Source organism: Hyla sarda, chromosome 1 (genome assembly GCF_029499605.1).
Source record: "Hyla sarda isolate aHylSar1 chromosome 1, aHylSar1.hap1, whole genome shotgun sequence".
NCBI lineage: Eukaryota > Metazoa > Chordata > Amphibia > Anura > Hylidae > Hyla > Hyla sarda.
In genome coordinates, this window is record NC_079189.1 from 279,906,911 (window position 1) to 279,928,714 (window position 21,804).

Sequence of the window (21,804 nt, forward strand, 5' to 3'; positions counted from 1 at the left end):
GGGGTTTCCTTTGGTTCTCTGTCCGAGGGTGTGTTCAGTTATGTTTTTTTCTTCTGGTTCTCGGACAGTTTGGGTTTTCTTTGACCTGTTAGTCCTCTCCTATTGCTCTGGAACTTAAAGGGGTACTCCAGTGAAAACCTTTTTTCTTTTAAATCAACTGGTGGCAGAAAGTTAAACATATTTGTATATTACTTCTATTAAAAAATCTTAATCCTTCCTGTACTTATTAGCTGCTGAATGCTACAGAGGAATTCTTTTCTTTTTGGAATGCTCTCTGATGACATCACGAGCACAGTTCTCTGCTGACGTTATTGTAATAATAATAATGCTTTATTTATTGTTGTCCTTAGTGGGATTTGAACCCAAGTCCCCAGCACTGCAAGACAGCAGTGCTAACCACTGAGCCACCATGCTGCCCTTAGCATACATCTGCTATGCATGGTTTTTAAAATGGACAGAGATGTCAGCAGAGAGCACTGTGCTCGTGATGTCATCAGTGTTCCAAAAAGAAAGTAGCATTCAGCAGCTAATAAGTACTGGAAGGATTAAGATTTTTTAATAGAAGTAATTTACAAATATGTTTTACTTTCTGCCACCAGTTGATTTAAAAGAAAAAAAGGTTTTCCCCGGAGTACCCCTTTAAACTGATTACCTCAGGGCCTGAAGGCAGGTATATCCTGCTGGGAAGAGCTGACTTTTTTTTATTACCATAGTGTCACACCACCTAGAGACAGCAGCATACACCCACGGTCTGTGTCCCCCAATGGATCCTTCGAGAAAGAGATTTTATGGTGAGTAAACAAAAATCTCCTTATTACAGGTTATGGATACTAGATATATGGGGATAAAACGTTGATTCAGGGGTTTATTCTGTTCACCATATTGGAGTCGGGAAGGAATGTTTCCACTGCCATAAGCCTCATGATTTTTTTTTTTTTTTTTTTTTTTTTGCTTTCCTCTGGATCAACACAGTAGGGTTCTAGGTTGAGCTCGATGGACTCTTGTTGCAGACTTGACTGCATTTTCATTGTGACAGATTTCCTTTACTTTTAGAACAAATTGCTTTTGAACTACTTCTTTGTAGATTTCACATGTCTTGGGGGTTTATTTTTTTGATTTTCTTTTTTAGCCACATTGTGAATCATCTGGTAAGAGCAAAGTGTAAAGAGGTTACTCTGCACAAGGATGGACCACTTGGTGAGACTGTATTGGAGTGCTACAATTGTGGATGCCGGAATGTGTTTCTTCTGGGATTCATTCCAGCCAAGGCAGATTCTGTTGTTGTTCTACTGTGCCGGTGAGCTTTCTTTTAAGTTATTTTCCCTTTTTTTCTTTATTAGGCTGGGTTCACACTACGTTTTTGCCATACTGTTTTCAATCCGTTTTTCTAAAGAAAACCGTATGGCAAAAAAACAGATGGAAAAGTATGGAAAAAAGTAAACCGTATACATTTTAAAACAGTATACGGTTTTTAAAAGTGCATACAGTTCCGTCAGTTTTTATTTAAAAAAAATAAACATACGTTTTTGAAAATGTTGTCCATTTTTAATGGGAAGGGTCTTGGGTGGGGACTTTAGGATTCAAATGCGCATGAGCAAAGTAAAAACGTATACGTTTTCCCCATATGGAACCGTATACATGTGCGTTTCCCATTGACGTCCATGTTAAAAAAAAGGTATGCGGTTGCAGTATGGTTTTTAAACCGGAGTCAAAAACGTATATGTTTTTACTTTGCACATGCGCATTTGAATCTTAAAGTTCCCACCCAAGACCCCTCCCATTAAAAATGGACAAAATTTTCAAAAACGTATGTTTTGTTTTTTTTAATAAAAACTGATGGAGCTGTATGCACTTTTAAAAACAGTATACTGTTTTAAAATGCATACGGTTTACTTTTTTTCCATACAGTTCCATCCGTTTTTTTGCCATACGGTTTTCTTTAGAAAAACTGATTGAAAACAGTATGGCAAAAACGTAGTGTGAACCCAGCCTTACTCCCTTTTTGTGAACTTGTTAGTAAGCATTTGTATTTTTTTATTTATTTTATTTCATAAGCTCAACCATAATTACTTTCAACTTTAAAGGATGTATAGAGCAGGCTTAGGACTTGAGCCTTCCCCATTCATTTCAGCAACCGAGGACTGCTGTTAATAGTCAGCACAACATATATTTTTAACAGTACGGCTGCTTGTCATTGGTAGTTCAGGGGTTGCGTTGGACCCCCATAATAAGATCATGGAAAGTAGGTCTGTTGATATGGCCAGTACGAGGCCATCCAAAGGCCTTAATGGCTGCCATGACACATCTGCTGTTACAATCTATCATAGGAAAGCTTTATAAGCAAGCCAAAGAAAAATCAATTGAATAAGCAATCAAAATATTGCTTTTAGAAATCTAGGGGTACTTAACCCCAAGGGGGCACCAGCTGTAAATGTACGGCATTGCAACATTGTCCTTGGCACACAGTGCCATGTTGCAGCGTGTTTACAGTCTAAGAAGAAAGCACAGAGTTGCACACGCTTCAAAGCAGGTGCGGGCACTCACTGTTAATGGCAGGCATCTGCGATTATGCTGTTGTCTGCCATTAACCCTTTACATGCCATCATCAAAGCCGATCACGGAATCTAAAATAGGAAAAAGGAGGTGACGGTGGGTTTGATTTCTTCTTTGGACCCCCACAACAAGGTCACAGAGGTTAAAATAGCGGTCAGAGGTCTCATATCCTGTTTTGTGCCACATGATCTTTCATCACTTTGTACCGTCTGCATAGATTCAAACAAAAGTTATTCAACTTAAAAGGCGAGGAGGAACAAATACCCAAAAATGAGAAATTAGCTGTGTCCACAAGAGAATAACGTAAATGGGACCCGCTGCACTGCGTCACAGTATACATCAGCACCTCTGTTTTAACGAGGGCCCACATATAGCTGGATGCGCTGCAACATACCCACTCTTGCTCTGGTCAAACTGTTGGACTGTTGATGGGAGTGAAGTACAGGCATTTTTTTGACACTCATACTCTTTTAAAGTACCATAGCAACCATGTGACTTCCACAGTTAAAGTAGGCGCACTTGGTACCACACCCTTGTGGTCAGTGCGTGACACCGCCACCACCATTGATATTCCCTTTTACGCCTCAAAAAAATGCTTCATGTGCACTTATGAAAAGATGGCCCTGGCACTTTTATAAATTGTTTGGCTACACAAAGGTGTTATTCCATATAAATTCTATGGCCAAAATATGACCATTTTGGGGGTGGTTTTTTTGTTGTGATTTTCTTTTCCCTTTTTTGCCAAACAAGTCCCAAAAAATTGTTGTGAACATAGCCAAAAGATAGGGAGTTATAGTTTTACCAGTGCTGCTCCATTGGCTGTTTGGTACTTCAGCTTATCTGTAGCTTAGCACTGCTAAGTTAAAGTTAAGCGTAAAAGTTTTGACAAAATGTCCATTTGATTGTGGACAAATTGATGTTGCTGCAAACACTCCTCTTTTGCCTTTTACTAGTGATTGTCGTGTTTTATTTATGCATTATTTTTATTTTTTATTTTTAAGGCAACCTTGCGCAAGTCAGAGCAGTTTGAAGGACATTAACTGGGACAGTTCCCAGTGGCAACCTCTTATTCAGGACCGTTGCTTCTTGTCCTGGTTGGTGAAGATCCCATCTGAACAAGAGCAGCTCAGGGCTCGCCAAATTACTGCTCAGCAAATAAACAAACTGGAAGAATTATGGAAGGTAATGGTCTTTTTCTCGATTTGTACTGTTTTTATCCCCCAATGCAAAATGCTACTTTACAGCATGCAATATTATTAGAATTTTTTTTTTTTTTTTTTTTTTTTAAGGCCAATGCCAATTTTAGAAGTGCCATATATTGGACTTCTTCCTGCTGGATCCACTTTAAACTTTGGTTCACAAACTGCAGTGTTGCTTTTCCATAAACATCAGTTTATAAACCACCCGTAGGGCATAGCAATAAAGCAGGGGCTGAAAAACTTTTTTTTTTTTGCCTAGAACTATTCGTATATTTATGGGTTCATTCACAGGACATATAAAATTATCAGCTTAATGTTCTACTACCGTATATCCTGGCGTATAAGACTACTTTTTAAACCCGAATTTTCTTCTGAAAAGTCGGGGGTCGTCTTATACGCCGGGTATAGGGGTCCGTCATAGGAATGCTTATGATTATCGTCCCGGCTCCTGTGTGCGGCTGCAGGCGGGGGCCGGCCAGAGCATGTACAAACTAATAACTGTATACTTAAAACCAGGGTGCCTCCAGCTGTTGTGAAACTACAACTCCCAGCATGCCCGGACCGGCAAAGGCTGTCCGGGCATGCTGGTAGTTGTAGTTTCACAACAGCTGGAGGCACCCTGGTTTTTAGTATACATGAATTAGTTTTTACATGCTCTGGCCGGCCCCCGCCTGCAGCCGCACACAGGAGCCGGCACGATAATCATAAGCATTCCTATGCCGTACATCCCTGTGTTCCGAAAAATCTTTTCGGGACATAAGGATGTCCGCAGGTCACTTACCATTCCCCGCCCGCCGCGCGTCCTCCTCCGGTCCTCCTCCGGTCCTCCTGCGGTCTTCCTCCGGTCCTTCTGCGCCTCTCCACCGCTCTAAGGTTGTACGCACGGGACATCAGTGACGTCCCGTGCGTATAACCATAGAGGCGCAGGAAGACGAGCGCGGCCGGGGCCTGGTGAGTGACCGGCGGCGCGTCATCTACAGTGTTCCGAGCACCGCTCCTCCGGTCCTGGGACTGCTGCTATGGTCCATAGGCCATAGCAGTAGATTGTGACCCCGGGCCGGAGAAGCGCTGACCGAAACACACTGGGGGGCAGTACACAGACATACAGCCTCCAGCCATACACTCTATATGGGTGGAAGTTGTATTTCTGTGGGGGGAGCTGCCTACTATTGTGGGGGAGGGAGCTGCCTACTAATGTGGGGGGAACTGCCTACTATTGTGGGGGGGGGGGGGGGAACTGCCTACTATTGTGGGGGGGGGGGGGGGAACTGCCTACTATTGTGGGGGGGGGAGCTGCCTACTATTGTGGGGGGGGGGGGAGCTGCCTACTATTGTGGGGGGAGCTGCCTACTATTGTGGGGGGGGGGGAGCTGCCTACTATTGTGGGGGGAGCTGCCTACTATTGTGGGGGGGGGGGGGAGCTGCCTACTATTGTGGGGGGGGGGAGCTGCCTACTATTGTGGGGGGGGGGAGCTGCCTACTATTGTGGGGGGGGGAGCTGCCTACTATTGTGGGGGGGGGGGAGCTGCCTACTATTGTGGGGGGGGGGAGCTGCCTACTATTGTGGGGGGGGAGCTGCCTACTATTGTGGGGGGGGGGAGCTGCCTACTATTGTGGGGGGGGGGAGCTGCCTACTATTGTGGGGGGGGGGGAGCTGCCTACTATTGTGGGGGGGGGGGAGCTGCCTACTATTGTGGGGGGGGGGAGCTGCCTACTATTGTGGGGGGGGGGGGAGCTGCCTACTATTGTGGGGGGGGGGGGGAGCTGCCTACTATTGTGGGGGGGGGAGCTGCCTACTATTGTGGGGGGGGGGGGGAGCTGCCTACTATTGTGGGGGGGGGGGGAGCTGCCTACTATTGTGGGGGGGGGGGGAGCTGCCTACTATTGTGGGGGGGGGGGGGGGAGCTGCCTACTATTGTGGGGGGGGGGGGGAGCTGCCTACTATTGTGGGGGGGGGGGGAGCTGCCTACTATTGTGGGGGGGGGGGAGCTGCCTACTATTGTGGGGGGGGGGGAGCTGCCTACTATTGTGGGGGGGGGGGAGCTGCCTACTATTGTGGGGGGGGGGGAGCTGCCTACTATTGTGGGGGGGGGGGGAGCTGCCTACTATTGTGGGGGGGGGGGGAGCTGCCTACTATTGTGGGGGGGGGAAGCTGCCTACTATTGTGGGGGGGGGAAGCTGCCTACTATTGTGGGGGGGGGGGGAGCTGCCTACTATTGTGGGGGGGGGGGAGCTGCCTACTATTGTGGGGGGGGGGGGAGCTGCCTACTATTGTGGGGGGGGGGGAGCTGCCTACTATTGTGGGGGGGGGGGAGCTGCCTACTATTGTGGGGGGGGGGGAGCTGCCTACTATTGTGGGGGGGGGGCTGCCTACTATTGTGGGGGGGGGGGAGCTGCCTACTATTGTGGGGGGGTGGGGAGCTGCCTACTATTGTGGGGGGGGGGGGGGGAGCTGCCTACTATTGTGGGGGGGGAGCTGCCTACTATTGTGGGGGGGGGGGGGAGCTGCCTACTATTGTGGGGGGGGGGGGGGAGCTGCCTACTATTGTGGGGGGGGGGGGGGAGCTGCCTACTATTGTGGGGGGGGGGGGGAGCTGCCTACTATTGTGGGGGGGGGGAGCTGCCTACTATTGTGGGGGGGGGGGGAGCTGCCTACTATTGTGGGGGGGGGGGGGGGAGCTGCCGACCTAATGTGGGGGAAACATGCTTCCGACCTAATGTGGGGGAACTATAAGGTACTGTACATAGCGGTAGGAGGGGTAGTCTTATACGGCAAGTATATCCCAAACTATATTTTAACTGTAAAAGTTGGGGGTCGTCTTATACGCCGGCATATACGGTATATTTGCTCAAACATTTAACTCACCACAAATGTGATGGCCAGAACTGTTTCTTTGGTGAGGGTTATGATGTAAGCTTGAATTAATATTGCTTCTTATAACTGATTTTAAAGAGAAAAAACCACACACACACACTCACCTAGGCTCTTCCACGGTCAGTCATCTTTGCTACTAGGCTGCAGGTAGCTTCTTCCTGCCGCCACAAAGCTGGGAACATTACTAATTGTGCACCTCTTAAGAAGTAATGCTGCCACTTTCTAGTGGCTGCAGGCAGTGTCAGTAGACTGCGGTTTTCATACTAGGATGTGCTAACAGACCTGTGTCTGTTCTTAGCCATAGGTATCCTACTGCATCCCTGGGGGTTTTGAGACACAGTGGTTGGGAACCATTGGTGGGCCACAAAAAAGATGCAATAAAGTTTTAAAAGCACTAGAATTCTGATCACTGTAATAAAATAGACTTCTTGATAGTTGTTGTTTTTAGTTTCATGCCAGAAAGTTCCTGGAAATTACATGTCATAGAAATTCTATATACATTTTAGGAAAACCCTTCTGCAACATTGGAGGATCTGGAAAAGCCTGGTGTTGATGAGGAACCACAGCATGTTTTGCTTCGGTATGAAGATGCTTATCAGTACCAAAATATATTTGGGCCTCTTGTTAAGCTTGAAGCGGACTATGACAAAAAACTGAAGGAGTCTCAGGTAGGTAGTGTTTCTGCAGTTTTTGGTTGCCAGCTTACATTTATCCACATTAAGCTTCAGCTATCATGTCTGTGCCCAAGCCTCCAGCTTCCCAAGATCCCTCTGGGCCGAGATTTTGTATTAAGAATGAGCCCTAACTTTTAACATGTTTTAACCCCTTAAGGACCCGTGGTTTTCTGTTTTTGCACTTTAGTTTTTTCCTCCTTACCTTTAAAAAAATTATAAATCTTTCAATTTTGAACCTAAAAATCCATATGATGGCTTATTTTTTGCGCCCCCAATTCTGAAGGTTTTAGCGGTAACATTTTTGTATTGATCGGACTTATTGATCGCTTTTTATAAATTTTTTTCATGATATAAAAAGTGACCAAATATACACTATTTTTGACTTTGGGATTTTTTTGTGCTTATGCCATTGACCTTGCGGTTTAATTAATGATATCTTTTTTATAATTTCCGCACACAGCAATACCACATGTTTTTATTTATTTATTTATTTATTTATTTTTTTATGGGAAAAGGGGGGTGATTCAAACTTTTATTAGGGAAGGGGTTAAATGATCTTTAACTTTTTTTTTTTTCACTTTTTTTTTTTTTTTTTCAATGTTATAGCTCCCATAGGGGGCTATAACACTGCACACTCTGATCTTTTACATTGATCAATAATTTCTCATAGGAAACCGTTGATCAATGATTCTGCCGCTTGACTGCTCATGCCTGGATCTTAGACACTGAGCAGTCATTTGGCAATCGGACAACAGGAGGCAAGGTAAGGGACCCTCCTGGTGTCCTAGAGCTGTTCGGGATGCTGTGATTTTGCAGCGGTGATCCCGAGCAGCCCCCTGAGCTAACCGACAAAGTTTTACTTTCACTTTAGGGTTGTTGAACACCGCGTCTAAAGGGTTAATAGCGCGTGATCAGTGCAGCATGCTATTAGCCACGGGTCCCAGCCCGACCCGCCGTGGCCCCGCGTTATAGAACAGGAGCGGACTCGTGACGTACCGGTACATGATGGGTCCTTAACAGGTTAATTGCAAGTTGAAATATATTTATTTTTAAATTTATCTAGACACAAGATAACATAACAGTGCGATGGGACCTTGGCCTTAACAAGAAGAGGATTGCTTACTTCACTCTACCAAAAACTGATTCAGGTAATGTAAATTTCTTTGTTTTTAATTAAAGATGTTAGTTTTACTTTTAAAGGGGTTCTCCGGTGCTTAGACATCTTATCCCCTATCCAAAGGATAGGGGATAAGATGCCTGATCGCTGGAGTCCCGCCGCTGGGGACCCCCGTGATGTTGCACGCGGCACCCAGTTTGTAATCAGTCCCCGGAGCGTGTTCGCTCCGGGTCTGATTACCGGCGACCACAGGGGCGACAGCGTGTGACGTCACACGCCGTCGACCCTGTGGTCGCCGGTAATCAGACCCGGAGCGAACACGCTCCGGAGACTGATTACAAACGGGGTGCCGTGTGCAACATCACGGGGGTCCCCAGCGGCGGGACTCCTGCAATCAGGCATCTTATCCCCTATCCTTTGGATAGGGGATAAGATGTCTAAGCACTGGAGTACCACTTTAATGCAAATAATCTAGTACTAAAGTTATGAAATTACCAAGATTTACACTTTGTGTAAAGGATGTTATAAAAATCATGGCTTATAGAATTATGGCTTTGTCCAAGCTGAAGCACAGGGATGGAGAAAGGCCCGTAAGTGAGGGTTGGCTAGAACTCCTCTGTGCTCTCTCCTGTCTGGTAGCACTCCTCTGTGCTCTCTCCTGTCTGGTAGCACTCCTCTGTGCTCTCTCTCCTGTCTGGTAGCACTCCTCTGTGCTCTCTCTCCTGTCTGGTAGCACTCCTCTGTGCTCTCTCTCCTGTCTGGTAGCACTCCTCTGTGCTCTCTCTCCTGTCTGGTAGCACTCCTCTGTGCTCTCTCTCCTGTCTGGTAGCACTCCTCTGTGCTCTCTCTCCTGTCTGGTAGCACTCCTCTGTGCTCTCTCTCCTGTCTGGTAGCACTCCTCTGTGCTCTCTCTCCTGTCTGGTAGCACTCCTCTGTGCTCTCTCTCCTGTCTGGTAGCACTCCTCTGTGCTCTCTCTCCTGTCTTTTGGTACTTCTCTATGTTCTCTCCTGTTCTATCAGACAGAATAGTGCTACCCACACTCATCTTGTCCATACCTGTACTTCAGCATGGACAAAGCAATGCTTTTATGATTTCTATAAAAAGGAAATAACATTTTCATATGAAGTATATTAGAAAGGTTAATGTTTTGCCAAGATGTACAACATATAAAAGTTTTTTTTGTATCTGACAGTGCCTCCCACCTGTCAGATCAGACTTTGAGAGACAATGCTGGAAAAGGTGGATACAGTCCTACAGTCTGTGTGGCGGTGTCGGCGTTGTCTGGCTCCAAGCCGGCACCGCCACACAGACAGGATTCCCACCAGCACACTTTCAAAGGCACCTAACCCAAAAAGTGTACTGCCAAATTGGACCTGAGGAAGGCACCCTTGAGTGCCGAAACGCGTTTTCCGTATTTCTCAATAAAATATTTGATGTCTCCAAGACCGCCTTTTCCCATTTCACTCTCACTATTCTAAGCTGGGTCCCCGCTGGGAACCCAGAACCGGTCCAAGTGCAGCAGCTCCATTCTCAACCGTGAACCTCAAACACCAGAACCCACACCAGCCGTGGAATCAAAACGTCATCAACTCTTAGGGGAGTATACCACTTAGGTGCGGTGGAGGGATCACACAGAGTCGATATACGCTACAAGGGAACGCCCCCTGTCTCTTTTTCTAACTCTCCCATCCTTGTCATTATGTTTAAAATTGTCATCTTCTGACCCCTATAAGTTTTTTTTATTTTTTCCGCATACAGAGCTATGAGGGCTCTTTTTTTTTTTTTTTTTTTGGCGCAGTGGTCTGTCGTTTTTATCGGTACAATTTTTCTTTTGATGTTACTTTTTGATCGCTTTCTATAATATAATATTTTATATGAAGGGACCAAAATTTCACAATTTTGGACTTTTGGAATTTTTTTTTTTTACGTGTGACATCGGTTCAGCTAACCTTATATTTTAATAGTTCGGACATTTACACACACGGCAGTACCACATATGATTATTTTAATCTATAACATAATTTTATTTAATGAATGGGAAAAGGGGGATGATTTAAACTTTTAATAGCGAAGGGGTTAATGAACTTCTTCTATGAACTTTTTTTTATACTTTTCCCCCCTTTCCGCCCCTAGACATCTTATCCCCTATCCCAAGGCTCTGTGCGTAATGTCTGGGGGCGGAGTACCCCTTTAAGCTCCCATAGGCGGCTAGAACATGCAATCTTCTAGTTGCATATACTGATCAATGCTATGCCATAGCTTAGTATTGATCAGTGTTCTTTCTCTGCTGCTCTAGCCAGCTGGGCGGGCTTGGAGCAGCAGAACGACGATCATACGACCAGGAGGCAGGTGAGGACCCTCCTGTCGTCCAGTAAGCTGATCTTGATATTATTAAAACTTTTGGTTTTGTTTTAGACCCCATGATCAACTTTGATTGCAGCCTCTAAAGGGTTAATGCCGGGCATTGGCCCGATCTGCTTATAGCAGTCGGGACCCACAGTATTTAAACAGTTCTCCACTCGTGAGAACAGTTAAACCTTAACAGGACCAGTGTGTACAGGTACGCCTTGAGTCCTATAGGATTTGTGGATTGGGGCGTACGTGTACATCCTGCATCCCTAAGGTGTTACCCAAACTTTTTAACCAAATTAGTATGTTTATCATTTTAATCGAATTGACCCACAGAATAAAGAAAACATGTAATTTTTACCGTAAAGTGTACAGCGTGAAAATGAAACCTTCATAAATTTGCAAAATAGCATTATTTTTTTCCACACAAATAATAATTTTGTGGTTCTGCAATACATTTTATGGTTAAATGAGTGATGTCATTACAAAGGACAACTGGTCGCACAAAAAACAAGCCCTCATACGGGTCTGTGGACAAAAATTAGCTATGATTTTTAGAAGGCGAGGAGGAAAAATCGGAAATGCAAAAATAAAATTGGCTTTGTCCTTAAGGCCAAAATGGTCTTAGTCCTTAAGAGGTTAAGTGAATTTCAGAGCTGACAGCAGTGAAAAGATTGACTGACTGGTCCTGCAGGGTTCCTACGGCATGCGGCAGCTTGAATTCTGCATGCGTTATGCTCTCTGGCTTACTTACGTGGTTTGGTGTCTGTATGACCACGTCCTCCGACTTTCGTTGTGCGCCAGAGGTCTATAGTGTTTGTGACCTGCTTCTGGCTCGACCTTCTGCCCTGCTCTCTGCTTTTAAGGATTGTGAGCCGATTTTATGACCTTTTTACCTCATTTTCTGCCCAACAACTTATTGGAACGTGATTAATCAATAATGGAAATCGTGGACGACAATTTCCATTTTATTAATAATGTCTGTTAATCGTTGCAGCCCTATTACACTGTGGGGTTGGTTTACTACTGGTGGATTAGTATTTATTGCTATTGCTGCTCTGGTGTTGGTTTACTACAGCTGGAGCAGAATTTTCTGCTGTACTGTGGTGTTGGTTTACTACTGGTGGAAGAGTGTTGCTGCACTGGGGTGTGGTATTACTACAGCTGGAAGAGTGTTGCTGCACTGTGGTGTGGTATTACTACAGCTGGAAGAGTGTTGCTGCACTGTGGTGTGGTATTACTACAGCTGGAAGAGTGTTGCTGCACTGTGGTGTGGTATTACTACAGCTGGAAGAGTGTTGCTGCACTGGGGTGTGGTATTACTACAGCTGGAAGAGTGTTGCTGCACTGGGGTGTGGTATTACTACAGCTGGAAGAGTGTTGCTGCACTGTGGTGTGGTATTACTACAGCTGGAAGAGTGTTGCTGCACTGTGGTGTGGTATTACTACAGCTGGAAGAGTGTTGCTGCACTGTGGTGTGGTATTACTACAGCTGGAAGAGTGTTGCTGCACTGTGGTGTGGTATTACTACAGCTGGAAGAGTGTTGCTGCACTGTGGTGTGGTATTACTACAGCTGGAGGAGTGTTGCTGCACTGTGGTGTGGTATTACTACAGCTGGAGGAGTGTTGCTGCACTGTGGTGTGGTATTACTACAGCTGGAGGAGTGTTGCTGCACTGTGGTGTGGTATTACTACAGCTGGAGGAGTGTTGCTGCACTGTGGTGTGGTATTACTACAGCTGGAGGAGTGTTGCTGCACTGTGGTGTGGTATTACTACAGCTGGAGGAGTGTTGCTGCACTGTGGTGTGGTATTACTACAGCTGGAGGAGTGTTGCTGCACTGTGGTGTGGTATTACTACAGCTGGAGGAGTGTTGCTGCACTGTGGTGTGGTATTACTACAGCTGGAAGAGTGTTGCTGCACTGTGGTGTGGTATTACTACAGCTGGAAGAGTGTTGCTGTACTGTGGTGTGGTATTACTACAGCTGGAAGAGTGTTGCTGCACTGTGGTGTGGTATTACTACAGCTGGAAGAGTGTTGCTGCACTGTGGTGTGGTATTACTACAGCTGGAGGAGTGTTGCTGCACTGTGGTGTGGTATTACTACAGCTGGAGGAGTGTTGCTGCACTGTGGTGTGGTATTACTACAGCTGGAGGAGTGTTGCTGTACTGTGGTGTGGTATTACTACAGCTGGAAGAGTGTTGCTGCACTGTGGTGTGGTATTACTACAGCTGGAGGAGTGTTGCTGCACTGTGGTGTGGTATTACTACAGCTGGAGGAGTGTTGCTGCACTGTGGTGTGGTATTACTACAGCTGGAAGAGTGTTGCTGCACTGTGGTGTGGTATTACTACAGCTGGAAGAGTGTTGCTGTACTGTGTTGTGGTATTACTACAGCTGGAAGAGTGTTGCTGCACTGTGGTGTGGTATTACTACAGCTGGAAGAGTGTTGCTGCACTGTGGTGTGGTATTACTACAGCTGGAGGAGTGTTGCTGCACTGTGGTGTGGTATTACTACAGCTGGAGGAGTGTTGCTGCACTGTGGTGTGGTATTACTACAGCTGGAGGAGTGTTGCTGCACTGTGGTGTGGTATTACTACAGCTGGAGGAGTGTTGCTGCACTGTGGTGTGGTATTACTACAGCTGGAGGAGTGTTGCTGCACTGTGGTGTGGTATTACTACAGCTGGAAGAGTGTTGCTGCACTGTGGTGTGGTATTACTACAGCTGGAGGAGTGTTGCTGTACTGTGGTGTGGTATTACTACAGCTGGAAGAGTGTTGCTGCACTGTGGTGTGGTATTACTACAGCTGGAAGAGTGTTGCTGCAAGGTGGTGTGGTATTACTACAGCTGGAGGAGTGTTGCTGCACTGTGGTGTGGTATTACTACAGCTGGAGGAGTGTTGCTGCACTGTGGTGTGGTATTACTACAGCTGGAGGAGTGTTGCTGCACTGTGGTGTGGTATTACTACAGCTGGAGGAGTGTTGCTGCACTGTGGTGTGGTATTACTACAGCTGGAAGAGTGTTGCTGCACTGTGGTGTGGTATTACTACAGCTGGAAGAGTGTTGCTGCACTGTGGTGTGGTATTACTACAGCTGGAAGAGTGTTGCTGCACTGTGGTGTGGTATTACTACAGCTGGAAGAGTGTTGCTGCACTGTGGTGTGGTATTACTACAGCTGGAGGAGTGTTGCTGCACTGTGGTGTGGTATTACTACAGCTGGAGGAGTGTTGCTGCACTGTGGTGTGGTATTACTACAGCTGGAGGAGTGTTGCTGCACTGTGGTGTGGTATTACTACAGCTGGAAGAGTGTTGCTGCACTGTGGTGTGGTATTACTACAGCTGGAAGAGTGTTGCTGCACTGTGGTGTGGTATTACTACAGCTGGAAGAGTGTTGCTGCACTGTGGTGTGGTATTACTACAGCTGGAAGAGTGTTGCTGCACTGTGGTGTGGTATTACTACAGCTGGAAGAGTGTTGCTGCACTGTGGTGTGGTATTACTACAGCTGGAAGAGTGTTGCTGCACTGTGGTGTGGTATTACTACAGCTGGAAGAGTGTTGCTGCACTGTGGTGTGGTATTACTACAGCTGGAAGAGTGTTGCTGCACTGTGGTGTGGTATTACTACAGCTGGAAGAGTGTTGCTGCACTGTGGTGTGGTATTACTACAGCTGGAAGAGTGTTGCTGCACTGTGGTGTGGTATTACTACAGCTGGAAGAGTGTTGCTGCACTGTGGTGTGGTATTACTACAGCTGGAAGAGTGTTGCTGCACTGTGGTGCGGTATTACTACAGCTGGAAGAGTGTTGCTGCACTGTGGTGTGGTATTACTACAGCTGGAAGAGTGTTGCTGCACTGTGGTGCGGTATTACTACAGCTGGAAGAGTGTTGCTGCACTGTGGTGTGGTATTACTACAGCTGGAAGAGTGTTGCTGCACTGTGGTGTGGTATTACTACAGCTGGAAGAGTGTTGCTGCACTGTGGTGTGGTATTACTACAGCTGGAGCAGTATTTATTAAAAGTAAAGTATTGGTTGCTATGGGCACCTGGTCATCCACTTTTCCTCTGCACAATTTTGATAAATCTCCCTGATTGTGCCCTTCATGGCAGTATTTGGCCCTCAGCTGTAGTATTTGTGTGGTAGTGAGACCAGATTACAAAAGGGTAGAGAATATCTGGTGGAAGTTAACCTAAAACAAACATCTAAACTGCAGGCCTTTCTCACATGAGCTAAGGTTCTTATGTGACCACCTAGATGAATAGTCGGTGTTCTTGGTGAAATCTTACTAGGTTGACCACTTGTGGTAAGATGTACCACTGTTCTTGGTTTATCCTTGTAGATAATGGCTTTGTAACCCTTTCCCAGCTGACAGATTTCAATTTGTGTATTTAGCTGTGTCTGAAACATGCCATCATGCAGTTTTTTGAGACGTTAAGACTAGGTTCCGTCTAGAGATTGAGTGCAGCCAGCGCCGACTTAATCAGTCGGTGCTAGGACCGCGCAGACATTGCCATCCCCAATAGACTGCCATGTGTTCCGCGTGTAGATCTGCCTGAAGAATGAGCACCTCGGAAATTTGAAAGCGAATTTTCCGTCCGTAATTTTTGTAGTGAGATTTGTGAAGTGTGGGATTGGTGAACGGAAAACCCATTCACTAGCTTGTACATTTTAGTATGCAGAATTTCTGCCTGCAATTTCAAAGCGGAATTGCAGGCAGAAATTCTGTAGTCTGAACCTAGCTTTAGGCTTCTGCACATTGTCAGACATGTGATGTTCAGATTCTACAGTTAAGCCTGTAATCGTGCCTGGGTGTGGCTTGCTATATTGAATTTGGTTAACTGCTTAATTTAGTAGCAGTAAATAAGTTTAAAACAGCATTTTGTGTAAACTTGTCATCTTTGTCTAGACCAGTGTACTCAACCGCGGTCTTCTAGACCCCCACAACAGGTCATGTTTTCTGGATTTCCTTAATTATGGTCAGTGAATCGGGCATCACCACAGTTATATCACCTGTGAAAGAATAAGGAAATCCTGAAAACATGACCTGTTGGCTCCACGCTTGATAAACACTGGCCTAGAAAGTTAAAATGTTTTTTTCTGAAACGCTAGTGTGTGACAAGTGAGGAAATAAATGAGCGTGGGGAGGGGACAGATCCTTTTTTCACTGCAGTGTATGCCTACTTGCATAAATCTTCAAGAAAATGCTGTGATAAAGATCAGTCAGCGAACATATGCTCCCACTGCTAAGACTGTTGATAATTTGTTAAAAACCTTCTATATTGAAGTGACTCAAGGGTGTACACAAGTAGAGGTGTCGATAACTTGCAGAGTTGGTCATTTCACTTCCTCTTTTACTAATCCCTTAACCCCTTCCCACAGAATGTCATATATAAACGGCGGGTTGTGCAGTGCGTTCGCACATCCCGACATTTATAAATGACATTCAGTTAACCCGGCGATGCCAATCACAGTGACCTGGGGTGAAAGTTCAGATCCCCCGCACTGCCCGCCCCTGGAAGTCGGGCAGAACGGGGGAAGATGGCTGCGGGGGCTCGCGGGGCCCTGCGGCATAGGGGGGGGGGGGGACACGCGGGGACCGGCGGCCTTACCTGGAGCAGCAGCGGGACCGGCAGGTAAGTACATGGTCCTCAGAGGCAGCAGTGAAGATCTTCACTGCTGCTTCTAGGAGTCTGAAAACTACAACTCCCAGCATGCCCAGATGCCTTTGGCTGTCTGGGCATGCTGGGAGTTGTAGTTTTGCAACTTCTGGAGGGCCCCAGTTTGGAGACCATTGTATAATGGTCTCCAATCTGTGCTCTTCCAGCTGTTGCAAAACTACAACTCCCAGCATGCACTGACTATCCAGGCATGCTGGGAGTTTTAGTTCAGCAACATCTGGCCCTTCAGATGTTGCTGAACTACAACTCCCAGCATGCCTGGACAGTCAGTGCATGCTGGGAGTTGCAGTTTTGCAACAGCTGGAGACACACTGGTTGGGAAACATTGTCTGTTTCTAACTCAGTGTTTCCTAACCTGTGTGCCTCCAGCTGTTGCAAAACTATAACTCCCAGCATGCACTAACAGACCATGCATGCATGGAGTTGTGGTTTTGCAACAGCTGGTGCACCCACCCTGTGAATGTACAGGGTACATTCACATGGGCGAGGGTTTTACAGTGGGTTTCTCGCTGCAAGTTTGAGATGCAGCTAATTTTGCGCTGGGAAACTCGCTGTAATCCCCCGCCCTTGTGACTGTACCCTAAAACACTACACTACACTACCACAAAATAAAATAAAAAGTTAAAAACACTACATATACACATACCACCCCCCTCCCCCCAATAAGAACGTCCAGTACGCCACTGTTTCCAAAGCAGAGCCTCCAGCTGTTGCAAAACAGCAACTCCCAGTATTGCCGGACAGCCATTGACTGTCCAAGCATGCTGGGAGTTTTGCAACAGCTGGAAGCACCTTGTTAGGGGTATTCTACATCAGTGATTCCCAATGTCCACCCCTATGCAAGTCCCTAATATAGGCCTCAAATGCACATGGCGCTCTCTCACTTTGGAGCACTGTCGTATTTCAAGTCAACAGTTTAGGGCCACATATGGGGTATCGCCTTACTCGGGAGAAATTGTGTTACAAGGTTTGGGGGGCTTTTTCTCCTTTAACCCTTCATGAAAAGGAAATCTTGGGGTCTACACCAGAATGTTAGTGTAAGAATTTTTTCTTTTTTACACTAACATGCTGGTGTTGCCCCATACTTTACATTTTCACAAGAGGTAAAAGGGCAAAAAGCCCCCCAAAATTTGTAACGCAATTTCTCCGGAGTACGCAGATACCCCATATGTGGGCGCAAAGTGCTCTGCGGGCGCACAACAAGGCCCAGAAGAGAGAGTGCACCATGTACATTTGAGGTGATTTGCACAGCGGTGGCTGATTGTTACAGCGGTTTTGTTAAACGCATAAAAAACAAAAACCCCACATGTGACCCCATTTCGGAAACTACACCCCTCACGGAATGTAATGAGGAGTGCAGTGAGAATTTACACCCCACAGGTGTCTGACAGATCTTTGGAACAGTGGTCCGTGAAAATGAAAACTTTTGTACAGCCCACTGTTCCAAAGATCTGTCAAACACCAGTGGGGGGCAAATGCTCACTGTACCCCTTGTTACGTTCCTCAAGGGGTCTAGTTTCCAAAATGGTATGCTATGTGGTTTTTTTTTTGCTGTCCTGGCACCATAGGAGCTTCCTAAATGCGACATGCCCCCCGAGCAAAATTTGCTCTCAAAAAGCCAAATATGACTCCTTCTCTTCTGAGCATTGTAGTTCGCCCGTAGTGCACTTCAGGTCAACTTATAGGGTACCTCCATACTCAGAAGAGATGGGGTTACAAATTTGGGGGGTATTTTCTGCTATTAACCCTTGCAAAAATGTGAAATTTGGGGGTAAACACACATTTTATTGACTTTTTTTTTTCTTTTTTTACATATGCAAAAGTCTTGAAACACCTGTGGGGTATTAAGGCTCACTTTATTCCTTGTTACATTCCCCAAGGGGGGGTCTAGTTTTCAAAATGGTATGCCATGGGTTTTTTTTTTGCTGTTCTGGCACCATAGGGGCTTCCTAAATGCAACATGCCCCCCAAAACCATTTCAGAAAAATGTTCTCTCCAAAATCCCCTTGTCGCTCTTTCCCTTCTGAGCCCTCTACTCCGCCCGCCGAACTTTTTACATAGACATATGAGGTATGTGCTTACTCGAGAGAAAGTGGGCTATGAATATAAATTTTCTCCTTTTACCCCTTGTAAAAATGCAAAAATTGGGTCTACAAGAACATGTGAGTGTAAAAAATGAAGATTGTGAATTTTCTCCTTCACTTTGCTGCTATTCCTGTGAAACACCTAAAGGGTTAAAACGCTGACTGAATGTCATTTTGAATACTTTGGAGGGTGCAGTTTTTTTTAGTGGGGTCATTTGTGGGGTATTTCTAATATGAAGACCCTTCAAATCCACTTCAAACCTGAACTGGTCCCTGAAAAATTGTGAGTTTGAAAATTTTGTGAAAAATTGGAAAATTGCTGCTGAACTTTGAAGCCCTCTGGGGTCTTCTAAAAGTAAAAACTCATAAATTTTATGATGCAAACATAAAGTAGACATATTGTATATGTGAATAAAATAAAAATATATATTTGTAATATCCATTTTCCTTACAAGCAGAGAGCTTAAAATTTTTAGAAAAATGCTAAATTTTCAAATTTTTCATCAAACTTTGGGATTTTTCACCAAGAAAGGATGCAAGTTACCAAAAAATTTACCACTATGTTAAAGTAGAAAATGTCACGAAAAAGCTATCTCGGAATCAGAATAACTAAAAGCATTCCAGAGTTATTAATTAGAGATGAGCGAACTTACAGTAAATTCGATTCGTCACGAACTTCTCGGCTCGGCAGTTGATGCCTTATCCTGCGTGAATTAGTTCAGCCTTCAGATGCTCCCATGGGCTGAAAAAGGTGGATACATTCCTAGGAAAGAGTCTCCTAGGACTGTATCCACCTTTTCCAACCCACCGGAGCACCTTAAAGCTGATCTAATTTATGCAGGAAAAGTCATCAACTGCCGAGCCGAGAAGTTCGTGGTGAATCGAATTTACTGTAAGTTCGCTCATCTCTCTTGTTAATGTTTAAAGTGACAGTGGTCAGATGTGCAAAAAAACGCTCCTGTCCTTAAGGCCAAAATGGGCTTGGTCCTTAAGGGGCTAAACAGTATTCTTTTTTTCCGATTAAAGGGATCTCTCTTATAGGAAAATGCTTCTCTCATCTTAAGGCTCTTAAACACTTGGCAATTATTGCCTGAATGTCTGTAAAACAATTTGTTCCCGATTTCCCTGCGCAAAATGTCCAATTGTCTGCCCTTCTAGAGGAGCATCTGTATAGGTATTAAATGGTTCCCTGAGTGTAATGATGATTTTAAATTTTATTCGTCTCAGTTGCACTATGCCACTCCTACCCATGCCAGTCATTGAGAAAATGAACCGGAGTCTTATAAAATGTGCTTGATTTGATCTTTTTGCCTTACTTCCTTGTTTCACTATAAACTTTATATTTTTGTATCTTTCAGATATGCGATTAATGCAAGGAGATGAAATATGTTTGAGATACAAAGGTGACCTTGCACCTTTATGGAAAGGAATTGGGCATGTGATCAAGGTCCCTGACAGTATCCTTTCAAAGGAATTAATGAATGCACTTTCTAAATCTGTTAGACCTCAAAACACACACAAATATACACACACATCATGGAGTTCTGCCATAGATCCAAATTGCCATATACAACAGTTTCCCAATGTATACACAACTGTTTTTAGGATGTAGATGTTGTATCCACTCAAGGTCTCTTTAAAAACACATGGGCCCAGATTTATCAAACTGTGAGAGAAAAAGTGGGGTTTTTCCCACATCAACCAATCACAGCTCAGCTTTCACTTTACCAGAGCTCATTAGCTGAGCTGTGATTGGTTTCTGTGGGAAAATCACTAAAAAATGTTCTGTCACACAGTTTGATAAATCTCCCCAATAGCCTGATAGGAATAAAAAAAAAAATGCTAAAACAACTTGACAAATTTCAGGATGCTACGGAGATTTATCATGTCTCCTAGGTTAGCGTTTTTCACCTGGTGTGCCACAGAGTCAATGGCACTTACTTATGTACTGCAATTTACTCTACTTCTTCCATAGTGTTAGACTGTGCTTAAGCAAGAGGCACATTGGCGTAGGAAGAGTGACATGTATTGTCACATGCTCCTCCATAGGACTTTATATGTTCATATTATAGATGTCGAAGGGAAAGCTGTCCAGCAGGAGAAAAGGGGCGGGGGTACTCAGTGGAAAACTTTATTATTATTTTTTAAACCAACTGGTGCCAGAAAGTTAAACAGATTTGTAAATTACTTCTATTAAAAATTCTTAATACTTCCGGTACTTATTAGCGGCTGTATACTACTGAGGAAATTCTTTTTTTGGGGGGGATTTCTTTTGTCACGACCACTGCTCTCTTACACCTCTGTCCATTTTAGGAACTCCAGAGCAGCATATGTTCGCTATGGGGATTTGCCCTGGACAGTTCCTGACATGGACAGAAGTGTCAGCAGAGAGCACTGTGATCGTGACAGAAAAGAAATCCAAAAAGAAAAGCATTTCCTTTGTAGTATATAAATACAAGAGCAAGCTACTTAAAAGTCCTACATACAGGATAAATGGGTTAATGTTGGCTAGCTGTGCAAAATATAACTGGGATATATCATAATTTGCACTAGAAAGTAAAAATACTTCAGCTCATAGCTGGTTTTAATTTTTAAAGGGTAACACATGGCTAGAGATGCCAAATTTATTAAAGGAGATCTGCAGTAGTATAGCTTATCACTTATCCGCAGGATAAGGGGTTAAGTGTTTGACTGTGGGGGTCCCAGTTCCTGTATGGGCGGCTCTCCCGTGCAGGAGGTGTCGGCCGCAGCATTACGCCACGGCCGACACCCCCCCCCCCCCCCCCCCCCCTCCGTGTATCTCTATGGGAGAGGCTGAGATGCAGCGTTCGTGCATCCCTGCCTCTCCCACAGAGCTGAATGGAGGGGGCTTGTCTGTCGACCTCTAAGTGAGGTCAACACAAGCACTAGCCGTGCAGAGCCGCGCCACTGTTGGATCCCCATATGGAAGTTCGCAGGAGGTCCCAGCGGTTAGACCCCCCGCGATCGAACACTTTTATCCCCTATCCTGAGGGGAGAAGTTATATACCACTGCAGGTCTAATTTAAGTCTTGGTCCTCTTAATACATTTGGTGTATCATGCTTCAGTGTCCTTCACTATAGACTGGTGTAAGAAATGCCAGTCTTGAAAAACTTTCTCCTTTTGTTTCTCCTTTTACACCTTGATTTTGGCTGTGTAACATATTTTTTTTTTATGTCAAAGATCGCCATGCTGTGTTAATGAAAGGGACTGTGGTTGTGTTGACCCACAAGTTGCCACTGCAGAAGCTTTCAGGTTATG

At 45.2% G+C, this 21,804-nt stretch overlaps 1 protein-coding gene across 2 annotated transcripts in view; it reads left to right on the forward strand.

The window, feature by feature from the left end:
* Positions 1-21,804, forward strand: part of UPF1 (UPF1 RNA helicase and ATPase) — a 108,768-nt gene that overhangs the window by 48,982 nt on the left and 37,982 nt on the right. For both annotated transcript variants that reach the window (XM_056573160.1, XM_056573152.1), the window contains exons 4-8: positions 1,130-1,297; positions 3,555-3,735; positions 7,134-7,295; positions 8,365-8,449; positions 19,883-19,981. In XM_056573160.1, the coding sequence (XP_056429135.1) occupies positions 1,130-1,297; positions 3,555-3,735; positions 7,134-7,295; positions 8,365-8,449; positions 19,883-19,981 (695 nt within the window). The remainder of the gene's footprint in view (positions 1-1,129; positions 1,298-3,554; positions 3,736-7,133; positions 7,296-8,364; positions 8,450-19,882; positions 19,982-21,804) is intronic.